General features: G+C 37.5%; 1 protein-coding gene across 44 annotated transcripts in view; it reads left to right on the forward strand.

Annotated features, from left to right (window-relative positions):
* Nucleotides 1–11888, forward strand: part of LOC106880490 (protein hu-li tai shao) — a 139480-nt gene extending 127592 nt beyond the window's left edge. For 22 of the 44 annotated variants that reach the window (XM_089362824.1, XM_089362832.1, XM_089362826.1 and 19 more), the window contains 2 exons: nucleotides 9026–9135; nucleotides 9363–11888. In XM_089362824.1, the coding sequence (XP_089218950.1) occupies nucleotides 9026–9135; nucleotides 9363–9467 (215 nt within the window). In that variant the 3' untranslated portion in view covers nucleotides 9468–11888. Of the gene's footprint in view, nucleotides 1–4182; nucleotides 4246–5617; nucleotides 5675–9025; nucleotides 9136–9362 lie in introns of all 44 variants that reach the window. The other 22 variants (XM_014930438.3, XM_089362815.1, XM_089362822.1 and 19 more) reach the window with 3 other exon arrangements.
* Nucleotides 11889–12867: the final 979 nt, after the last annotated feature.

A 12867-nucleotide genomic window follows, 5' to 3' on the forward strand; every position in this document is an offset into this window, starting at 1 on the left:
TGAATTCAAAAGTTTTTTATAAACTTGCAATCATTTTTTCCTTATCTTAACACAAACAAAACGAGAAGCAATGCTTTAAATCCCTTTCTGGGCTTTCTACACCAGAAGATAGAAACAACTTAGTAAGGGTGATATAATTAGTATTGAACAACTGGGGAGAATATTTCAAAGAAATGTTGAATCAACCTCTTTCTGCATTGAACAGTTTAAGGAGAGGCAACAAGAAGAATGATTGTTGGTTCATTGTTTGACTCAAACCAGTAAACACTTGATGCTCTCAACCAGGTTTGAAGTGAAGTCCCTCCCTTTGTTACAGATGCTTTCAACTGTACAACCATGTATTTCTTCTGAGAAGCTACCTACCCAGATTCTTCTCCAACAAGACACTTTTATAGTACCATGCTGTATTCTGGCCTTAAGCTAAGAAGCTTGTTATCAATGATTCATTTGTGATTGTACTATGGAGACAATTAATGTAGAATTAGAATTTGTCAGACTTCAGCTTTTTTGTGTCCTGTATCCCTAATATCTCAACAGTAACTACCCAGCCTGAAAAACTGTAATAATTTAGAGGATTAGACTTGTTTGAAACTGATATAATTTAGAATTATTTGAATTAAGTTCAAAGATGAGATTAGGCAGAATTGTGACTAGGCATGTTTATTGTTCTGTAAATAAAAGGACATTTTAGTGGCGAAACCTCTTAAATTGAGTCTTGGAGGTACTTGGATTTATTTAAAATGAAATAGTTCTCATCAGTGTCTGAGAGCCAGAGTTTAGAGATGTTATTTGTTGAGTTGACACTTATTCATAACAGAAAATCAATCGTAAAACTGGTAAGAATTCTTTTGTCGTATACATTCAATATTTCTTCCAGCAGAAAGAGAATTCCTCTCAACAAGCTCTAATATTTACTAATTATTTAATTATATACTTGTTGAGAAGAACTACAGTGACAGAATTCTTCAAAACAGGTTAAATTAAATTTTTTTTTTTTTGTTTCAGAACTATTGTTGTTTGCAGTAAACTCTTGTTTTTATTTTGAGATAATTTTTGTTTTTCAGGAACAACTTTTGTTTTCTGTCTTTGCCAGTTTATTAAACACAGGCACCAAGTTTAGAATTGTTTTCCCCCAATTTGCTGATCTATTGGTGTTGAGCTTAGAGAGTTTGATTGACTCATAGAACACATTGTAGAGTGATGAGAGAATTAGTCATCCATCATTCATCTGACCTTTATTCAGTTCACTTCCAAAGTGGATGATTAATTGTTGGCACTGATTAATGATAAGTAAATACAGGATAATAATTTGATATACTATCATCTCTCTCTCTCTGTTAAAAATGGGGAAAATATATTTATAAGAACTGCATAAAACTCCAACTTAGATTTGCTTCATTTGGCATCTTTTTGTGCCAAAGTTTCCCCAAAAGAAAATATAGGAGCTGGAACGGTCAGAATTTGAAGTAGCAATGGATTTTGCTTTCGTTCTTCTAGTATTTATGGTTTGTTTTAATTGGAGTGAACACCAGATTAGAAATTCTGTCTTATTTTGGCACAAGGCAAGAAGCAAGTCAGTTACATTGACCCCCACCAGGGGCTTTATTTTATCAATCCTAAAAGCTTGAAAGGCAAAGTCGACTTCAGCAGAATTTGAACAGATGGAAATGCCACTAAGCATTTTTGCCCAGTATGCCAACTATTCTGTCATCTTGTCACCTTCAATAATAATAATAATAATAATAATAATACCACTAATTTGAAGTGAAGGATGAGAGGGAGATGACTCGATATGATCCTTTTATATTCCTTATTTCTTCTCAGCTCTTCCAAACAATTATTTGTCTCTAAATCAAACAAATGCTCTGCTGCTATATTGTTTCATGAGCCTGTTTGTTTGTTTGTTTGTTTCTATTATTATTTGTTTAAATATTTAAGTGTAAATGTTTTGTAACTTAGCCACGCCAGAACTTTACCTTCCTGTCATCAATTTTGTACTAAATTATTTCCTGCAACAACAACAACAGCAGCAGCATGCGTCATACACCAAACGTTTTGTGATCACACTTTATTTACTAAACTCTTCCAGTGTTCCTTTTTCTTAAAAGTTTTTGTACTTAACCATTTCTATTTATCAAAATGTAGTCCAACTTTGGCCCAAACAACATTTCCAGAGCCATTTTTCCCCCCCCTTACCTGTTCCCTTTCTATATTGATGTAAACATACCACTTACCATTCAGTATTTTTTATACTGCTCATCATCATCATCGTCGTCATCAGAGGGAAACCTGGTGAGATAAATTTGATAACTGTTGCTTTACGCAGCACTCCATTCAGGTGTTTATCCTGTTGGCTCTTGTAGCCATCCTCATATTCCATCCTGCTGCTGCCTGGATCAGGGCTTTCTTCCAGCCACAGAACTTACGACTTAGTCGAAGGAGGATTGGCAAAGAGATGCCAAACCATTCATGTGAAAGAAAGGGAAAAAGACACAGCAAAACAAGCTGACGGCTGACCTGAAGATGGACAGCCTCAACAAGGTGACAAGACGCTGCACTGGAAGTCTGCCCAGTCCACGCAAGCATAAATTGATGACGATACTCAGCTGTCATTATCTAATACCTCTCTAAATAGTCGTTATTTGGTAATAATGAGATATTTGATAGTGTCTGAACTTGCTTCTCCTACTGGCTTGTTTTATAACTCTCTCTCGCATGTATTGAAATGAACAAGTTCTAAAACTAACCATTGACTTGTTGGGGGAAGTATAAATAGAATGCTGTGGAGTAAAGTTGTGAAATTAGGGGAAGGAGTGGGGGTGGGTACGTTGGTGACCTGAGGGGAGAGGTAATTATGTAGGGGTGGGAGGAGGTCACAGGAAACCATCATCATCATCTCATCATTAATTTATGCGTGGACTGGGCAGACTTCCAGTGCAGTACCTTGTTGAAGCTGTGTCTTTTTCAACTACCCTGCAACCCTTTTTCACACCATTCTCATTGTGTTCTTTAAACCTTTATCCACCCATCCTTCCCTTCTGTTCACCTCCTTGTACCCCTGAGGGTACACTCTGACACCTCATCATTACCATCTTTTATCTCTTTTTCCAACTTCACCTCATTTACTGCCACCCCCCTTTATATAATGTGGGGTTGTCACAGTTTCTCCACAACAACAAACCTGTTCCTCTCCCTTCCATCACCTCCTCCCCAATGTCTTGTGATTTACATGGTAACTTCACAGCTGCTGGTGTCACTTTAAAAGCACCTAGTATGCCCTGTAAAGTGGTTGGCACTGGGAAGGGCATCCAGCTGTGGAAACCACCCCAAAGCAGCCATTGGTGCAAGGAACAGGCCTTCAACTTGAGCTGTTTGATTATTATTGCCAGTGGGGAAGACAGACATTAAATGACGATGAGAAGGAGGATAAGAATATATATATATATATATATGAGTCTTGAAAAACTGTTACTCAGTTTCACATGGTTGTTCATCAAACAGTTGTAAATACTACTGAATCATAAAAGAAAAGATAGATGTATACATGCCTAAAATATATATTTTATGTATATAATAGATATATTTATTATGTGTATATTTGTTTATATATTACCATCATCATCATTTCTATATATAACACACATCTTGATGATGTTTATGATATACACACACAATTTTATCTCTCTAAAGTTATTAACGAGGGAATACCAATCGGAATAAAATACTTTATAAGCATATGCTCATGGCACGGTCTGAGATTATTATAGTTCATTACCGTTCTATATTGTAAATCCATAGTCTATTTATCTATCTACCTGTTGATTGATCAATCCAACTATCTACCTACCATTTCCAGCCAAACTGTTTAACCCATGCCAGCATGGAAAACAGATGCTAAATGATGACGACAATGATGATATATATATGTGTGTGTGTGTGTGTGTGTGTCTATGTATGTGTATACACAGACACACACTTTTTGTCCACTTACCATCAAAACCCATCTCATGTTATAAAAGAAAATGGCTTGGCTTTGGGTTATTTTTTTCATTTTAATGTTGTTGGGGGTTTATGAAAAAAAGTTACTTTCAAAAAGTTGGCCTACTTTTGATAAACACAAATCTTCCTATTTGTTGAATCTCTGTGCATGTGTCCTACACCATTTATCTGCATGTTTGCCAGCTTCACTTCCAACTGTAAGTGTCCAGCGAGCTGAATCTGAGAGGCAGCCACACACATCAGAAAGTAAGTCACTTTCAGTCACGCACTCTCTCTCTCTCCTCTCTCTTCCCCTTCTTTCTACAGATGTGTGTGTGTGTGTCACACATTCATCTTTCTGTATTTCTCCCCTTTTGCTCTTTATCACTCTTGTTGTTTGCCTAAGCTTTTATGTGCTGCACACTTTTAAGAAATCTGGTTATTGCTTGCAGTAATAAATAAACTGATGATGTGGTATTCTGAGATGGTCTCCCTTCCACTTAACATAGAAGGGGAACTGAACTGTATGACAAACTGTCGAAATGAAGGGTTAATTTATATGGAGTTTGACCCCCCCCCCTTCACCTTGGTTTTTTTTTTCAATAATCACCAACCGAGCCCCACAGTTCATTCCCCTTCTCTGCTTTACACTTCCCTGGAAACCAATGGTCAGCTTTTGCTCTCTGTTTTCTTCTTTTCGTGTCCAAAAGTGTGGAATGAACAAACCATATTTTGATTGGTTCTGTTTATATGGGGCTTAAAGACAAGCAGACATTGAAGAAATAACAGCCAAAGCTGAGAGATAATGTGACCAGGGCAGGGGCCAGTGGATGAAAGAATAAGAAAATTGTTGTAAGGACTTGGTTTTATTAATCAGATAAAGAACGTCTTTTGTGACTGTTGCCAAAGATGTTAGTGATTGAGAGAAACAGGTCCCCTCATCTTTTGTCTTTATGAAATTAATACTCTGTAGTGACTGGTGGATTAATTATACCAAATGAGGACCAGTTCATAGGTAAATATGGGTTTGTTTGAAACGGATTCCTCATGGCTTTGCACATATCTGTGTAAAAACAATGTTCTCTGTTTCGCTGTACCCAGTCCCCTCTGCTGGAAATATTTAAAGCTTGATGCTTGCTGTATTCATGAAATATTCAGACAATTGCCCAATCAGATGGTCTAAAACAGACTGATGTAAAGGGAATGCTGTGAGGTCCTTACGCAAGATAATGGTCATCAAAGCTTCTAGACCCAACTGTTATTTGCAGCACAAATACATTCAACATAGCACCTACAGTAGTGTTGTTGTGCGCTTTTTTTCAATGTTAGTTGTTGTTTAACAGCAGACCTGACCGTAATCAGATATTCTACCTTACATTTTTTCTGACACAAAAAGACAACTGTTTAAGCTGAACCGAACCCCTTCCATTCCCAAACCTGTGGAAGAAATCAAAAGAATGGTTTTTATGTCCTCCACCCACTCCTCTTTGTTCCCCTCTGCACCAGTTTTGTTTTCATAAGCTTTTTTTATTCTTCCTCCTCCTCCTCCTTCTGCATGTTTCTCTGTTTTTTCTTCTTCTTTATTACTTTCAAAGCTGTTGCTGCCGTTTGCATGTCTTTCGTTGTTCTGTTTGTGTAGTGATCCAAGAGCTGCAGAGGCGCAACTTGGAGCGGTCGAAATCAGACCGCAAGTATGGTAAGACTAACACTTTCTTCTTTGAATATATTCTTGCGAGCACTTTGTGACACCAAGCTTAACTAGCTTAGGATTCAGAACTGTTTCCCACTGATACCCAACAAACTTTGCACCAAGTATGTTTGCTTCTGAGAAGTGTCAGTGACTAATCATATAATCTACTCAATCAAAGCCCCATTTAATCTAACCTCACAGCCATCCATTTTTCTCCATCTTCTTCTCTCTTCATATTTAATTTTCTTATTTCCTTTTACTTATTTTCTCTCAACACAACTTCAATTTTTCCAAGCAAAGGACTCTCTCTCTCCTTCTCTCTCTCCAAGTGGGAGGTGAAGACAGTAAGGCAATTTGTTTTCAGCTGGATTCCCTTCCAAACGGACTTTATCTCTCCTCTTGGAATTAACAAAATACTTAAGTTTCGAACCACAACTGGACATCATATTAAAACTAAGCATTAGCAAGGTGAGCTTAGAATGTATAAATATTCTTGGCTTAACCCCCTCTCCTCAGTTTTGGCAACTGAAATATGTAGCACCACAAAAGCAAAGATGTTGTGACTTTTCTGATATTTGTGAATTTTGCCATCTCTTTTCACAACTGAGTTTAGTAGTGGAGTGATGGGTACGTTCTCTCTAAGCAAATATTGAACATGCCTAGCTGTAAAACAGAGCTGATTACTTCCTGTAATGAATAGTAGAGGATATTTCAGCGGGGGTTGCTTAGACAAAGGTCAATCCTGGGCTCTACTTAAGATACCCAAGGACCAGGTGGTGGTGTTAAACAAGGCATCCATAGACTCTGCTGAGATTTGATCTCAGAATTCAAAAAGACTCAACAAATATTTCTAAGCCAAAGTCAGCCACTCCACCCTTCTGGGCAAGGTTTGCCTTAACAGAATTCTAACATTGTTACAAATACTGCAAGCCATTTCCCCTGGGACCCCAAATGTTCTGCCACTTTGCTGCCCCATCATCATCATCATCATCATCATCATCATCATTTGATGCCTCCCTGTATTTTTTTCTTCAGTTTGTTTGTATATGTATATATGTGTGTGTCTGGGTGTTTGTGCATGTGTATATAAATGTGTGTTATGTATATATACGTCTCTATTTATGTATATCTGTGTTTATGTATATATGTCAGGACCTTTCTTGGTAAAGAATGTATTGCACAACACAGATTAGTGGTTGGTGACTTCCGAATTAGAGTGAGTGGCAACATAGGGAAGGAAGAGATAGAAACTAAAAGATCCCACAACTGGGAAGAAATTTAGAGAAATTCTGATGCATATGACTGTGGGGAAGAAGATTTAGGCAGCTGTAGCATAGAAAACGACTGGGAATTTCTACAAAGATAACCTGCTTAAGGCTACAGAACAGAAATGTGTCTGGAGCAAATTCAGAGGAAATAAAGAGAAAATTACTGGCATGGAAGCTAAACCTTGAATTGAAAGATGTTAAGGTAAACTTAGCAAAGACAGAAGTTTTAGTAAGTAGAAAAGAAGACAGGACCCTGGTATCTTCAGGAGAAACAGTGAAGCTCGATAGGAAGAAGGAATAATGGGAGACTTTATGTGCTGTACCCAGCGTGAGCTGTGGAATCACACAAGAAGTATGTTTCATATGTGAATGCCTGGATGACTCACGAGAAGTAGTTGATCAGTTTTGTTACCATGCAGAAGTAATTAGCAGGCAAGGGAGCTGGTTGCTTTGACATTATAAGGAGCTGGAGTAAGAATAGGTTGAAGAAAGTTCAGGGGAGCTACTAATGCAGCTAGCAACAAAAGTTGTTGGGGTTTTTTTTCATCTGAGTAAAGGGCAGATTGTATGAAGTGTGTGTTTGAGCTGCAAATGCTGCATGGTAGTGAGACGTGGGCCTTGAATGCCATAGGACATGAGAAGAACTGGAAAGGAGTGATGCAAGCCTGCTCTGTTGGGTGTGCAATGTGTGAATGAACAATCAGTTACAACAAAGGTGTTGAGAGGAATTAGATGTGGTGTGGATGAAGAAATTTGTGTAAAGGAATGCTGACCACTAAGTGTGGCTAGAGCCTGTGAGATGAAGTGGTGAAGGCTGACCACAAATCCCTGAGCATCATAAGAAGAGATGACAAAAGACAGGGATGACTAATGATACACAGGTCTCTAGAAAACGGACCCCACTTTGGTGACAGGCAGAAATGGAGCCCTGACCGAATCTCTTCCTTATACTCCACCCATCATCTCTCTCTCTTGATGCCATTTTATTCTTTTCTTACAACCCAGTCATTCTTTATGAATTGTTTTTCTCTCCTCATACACTACATCTCCCCCACCCCACCCCATCATCTTTCTCTTGTCCTCCTCCAACCCCACTTACTTCTGCACCCCTCTACTTTCCCTGGCTCATGCACCAATGGCCATCCACCCTTACTCCTGGAACATGGACAATGATGATGATGGTGATGGTTATATATGTAGATGTGCCTGGGTGATCGTTTATACAAAGGCACAGCAGGTGGTGGTGTCGGTTTTTCCTGTTGATGAGTTGTTTGGCCAGTTTATGGAATAAGCGATCCTTTGTGTGTGTGTGTGAGAGAAAAGGTATCCAGCTTTAAAACAATCTTTGAATAACGCATCCAAACAAAGGTTTATGAATCTCTAAAGTAGGGTCCAAAATGGAAGCTCACAGATCCCTATTATAATAGCCTTGTTATAAGTGAACATTACCAATGTGGTCAACGATAAACGCCTCAATAAGCCTCCTCACTCACTCACAACAGCATTCATTTGTCTTCCTCCTTTTATTTTTATTTCATCTTTTTTTTCTGCTGCTGCTGCTGCTTCTGCTTGGTCATTGGTCAGCTATGAATGACCAATGAACTATCAAACATCCAACATAGACTCTATTTCCAAGAGAGACTAAATTACTTGACAGAATCACTGTTTCATTGTTTATTCTTTATTTGTATTCCATTGCTTTTAGAATGATAGTGTTGTCTGTCCATTTATGTGAAGAAGAGAAATCGTTCCAGATCTGCATGTAAATTTACACCATTACAATAAAAGTCTTGCAGCACTCGTAGATGTTTTTTCAAGGATTTTCCTTATAGTTTTTTCCCCATTCTGCATGGCAACTTAAAGGATTTGTTTGTTGAATGCTTTTCTGAAGAAATTTCAGCAAAACTTTGAGAATTTTCCATTTTGACCAATTAATCTGGTTGTAAATGTAAGTTGGTCAGCTTATCAATTGACCAGTTAGCATTTGAAATTAGTTTACCAGTTTGGGCGGCATTGTTGCTGGTCTTATGTTTCTTTGAATGTGGTAACCTTTGCCTGAATCATTTTATTCCTCACCTTTTTTTAACAGGCGAGAAAAGAGACGAAGAGAAACCTGGGTCCCCTGCCAAGTCTGATACACTGAGATCAACAGACAGTGCTAGTGGTGGTGAAACTCTTGACGACAGGAGCAGCAAGGAGGTGAGAACCGTTTCCCCTTCTCCAATTCTAACTCAAGAGCTGCCCCCCTTTTGGAAACCATTATTTATTAACAGAGTTGGTTATTTTTGTTCAGTAAAGAATTGGAACATTGCAAGACATTCATTAGCAGTATCTTTGTTATTCTACGCCACCTTTAACATTATATACACTCTCCTCTGTCCATTCTATAGAACAAGTCTCTATGTTCTTTGCATTTACCATTGCAGGGCTCTCCAACCAAGGAAAATCCTTCACCAACAAAGAAGGAGAAGAAGAAGAAGAAATTCCGTATTCCATCCTTCTCGAAAAAGAAGAAGGAAGCCAAGGAGTAGAACTTGCTGTTGTTTCTGTTGTCGTTGTCGTTGTCAGTATGGGTGGTGGCCAGCTGGAGTTACCACAATTTATGTGCCCTTTTCTTTTTGGAAGGCCAGGAGTGGCTTTCTGTCCAAATTCTGTCTGTCTGTCTACTTATCAGATGTTGGAGGAAGGCAAGCCATGTCCAAGCCACTCCAAACACACACACACACAATAATAAATATTGTTAATTCCCCTGGAAGTCTTCTGGGAGACTTATCTAAAAATAAGTCATACATCTATTATTATCTTAAGATCCAGTGCCCTGGCATTAGCATGCAGCCCTCATTGATCAGCATTTCTGCATTTTTAAACAACCAATTCAATCTGCCCCCCCCCCCCCCCCACCCTTTTTGTGTGTGGGGCAGATAACAGCCCTTTAGCCAAACATCCAAACTATGACTGGCTCAAAGCATTCTTCTCCTCTACATCTTTGTTACTATTTTCCTATCATAGATTTACAACTTTCCTACATTTACATGCATACTTCACATTATACACACACACACACACACAACTTTGATCCTCTACAAGTGAAATATGAGCATTTTTCTTTATTTTCCTTTTATGTTGATACATTCTCTAAAATAATTATGGAACAACTTGTTTTGAATCTTGGTTTCTCCTGTTGCTATCTTGTTTGGCTTTGTTTCAAAGAAAGAACAGAGTCAATCCACACCCTTGTGCACCCGTCAGGTGCAACACTGGCATTGCATAGACATTTCTCCCTGTCTTTTCCATTGCCTAAAAACATTGAAAACAGAGAAAAGAGCAACAATGTTTCATGGACCTCGAACAAATTGACAACACACAACAAAGCTTTCTTTCTTTACAGTTCAACTTTTATTATTTCTCACCCCATTTTCGATACGTTTTGTGTCATTTTTCTGTTTTTATTATTATTATTTTGTTGTTAAGGGGAGAGACCCGTCCCAGCTGGCCTCTGACACACAAATATGTTGTGATGCATTCAACACGACAACTTCACTGCGATGCAATGTCTGTCTATCTTTCTCTAATCTGTGTGTGCGTGCGTGCATGTATGTCTGTGTGTATATATATATATCTACATATATATATAACTATGATGCAATTAACAGCTATGCTATTGAAATGTTTATGTCTCTTTATACTGTTTATGCGCAAGCTAAAAACATTAGTAGCATTGAAAGCACACACACACACACACACACACACATGCACTCCCAGCAGGGTCTGTGTGTGTGTGTGTGAGTTTATATATATATGCATGTGTGTGTATATACACATACATACATACATATATAGATATACATATATATATATACATGTATGTGTGTAGATATATATATACATGTATATATATCTATACACATAAATCTATATACATACATGTATATATATATGTATATATATAAACTGTGTGGGTGGGGGTTAACTAAAACTGCCATGCTAAGAATTCTAATGTGAAATGGTCTGGAAGGAATTGTTTGGTCTGAGTTATGGCAGTTAAGAAAGACGAAGTGGTTAGTGTCTCATTTTCTTTCTCGTGCTGGATGTTTGAGGCTGGAGAGAAACTTTTGCATTTTTATTCTTCATGGAATTATTTCAACACTCGGCTACTTTTCCTTGTGTTATTACTTTTATTATTATTGAATGGTGCAGTCATTACACATCCAGGTATATGAATAACTCCCTTAAACATAATAGCTGTCAACACACACACACATGTATATATATATATTATATATATATATACATATATATGTGTGTGTGTGTTTATTATTCTAATATTAGTTGAATAATACCGTGCTCTGCCTCAAATTTCTCTTTCTCTAATGTCACACATTCATTCCTCATTCTTTTCACAATGAGGTCATTTATTAACGCATTAGTTAATGTCCCAAATGAATATTAAGTAAAGGTTAAAGGAGAATATATTTTTTGTTTTTAACCAAGGAATATAGGTTTATATGTTTATGTATATATGCATATGTGTGTGTATATATATATACATATACACATTTGAGTATATTTATCCACATGTGTGTATATATGTATATATATATATATACACACACATGCACGTACATACAAACATACACCATTTCGGTCCAATCATTTCAACTTGACCACTGCCACCCTTCAACTCAGTAAGCACCTCTTCATATTCCTTACCATATTTCTATCCCCCCCCCCTCTTCTGATTACTATGTTTTAGTGAAAGGTCTAAATATGGTTTCTCTGGTGACATTTCTGTAAGTTCCTTCCAGTCTTTGGGCTTTTCTTTCCTGCTAGGTCTGCAAAACCTTCAGCTGCTTGCTTCTTTCCTCCTATGTCTGCCATACACATGATGCTTTCTGCAACAGAACTGACATTATTGTACCAAACTTCAAGAATAAAGGTTATATTATGATTCATTTTTTTTTTTGTTTTTTTTTTTTCTTCTATTTTATTTTTGAATTATTTCCTGTGCATTATGACACTATTTGCTAGCCATTCCCTGCAGCTGTTTCTTAACACTGCATCTTACTAATTCTTTCTGATGGAAGCTAGCCATTCCCTTCAGTTTCAAGAGGTAAAAAGTGTCTTTTATGGTAAGATGGGTTTCGCAGAGTGAAACGTGGATCTGATGTCCTTGACTGGTTAGAGAAGGGTGGCAGTATTTGTAGCGACCCTGTTTTTTTATGACCAACCTAGTTGAGAACTGCTCCGCTCTGGTCGGTGCTGCTCTCTCTCTTTTAGTTCCCGTCTTGTCTGGAATCGAATCAAATCAAAACAGCAACGAAGGCTTCCACTTTGTTAGTTGACTGATTAAAGGGAGACAACTACGACTGGCTCAGAGCAATACAATATTTAATTCCCATAATTTTAGTAAGAGACAGGTTGTCTGGTTTAAAAAGAGTTTAAGCATGGTGGTTCCTGCAGTTTTAGCCCCCCCCCCCCCCATCATACACACAGACTTGGGGGTATGTGTTTTGTTGGCCATTCTGTTAAGAGAGAGCGAACCAAGAGTCTAATTTCATAGAAAACCACTACCTTTTCCTGACACTGCTTTCAATTTAGTTCAGGAAAGAATTCAATTCAAGACAGCTTTATATTTTTTTTCATTCCGTTTCTTTCCCCCCCCTCCCCAAATTATTTTTTTAAACTCCATTTGTCAACTGAATTGCCTCCATTTTAATCTGATATTTTTTTTTTTCCTTTTCTGAACATTACAGAATGTAAAAGAAAATAATAAAGAAGTTTGCTTCAATTCTTTCTTTACTTCACTTTTGATTTATTTGTTTCTGTCATCCGTCTGTTTACAATGTCCACCTGTCTACAATGTCCCACCTCCTCTCCCTCTGTTTAATTATAAACTACTCAAAAACTTATTTTTTTAAATCAAATTAGATA

This window comes from Octopus bimaculoides, chromosome 14 (assembly GCF_046866305.1).
Source record: "Octopus bimaculoides isolate indiv1 chromosome 14, ASM4686630v1, whole genome shotgun sequence".
Taxonomy (NCBI): Eukaryota; Metazoa; Mollusca; class Cephalopoda; order Octopoda; family Octopodidae; genus Octopus; species Octopus bimaculoides.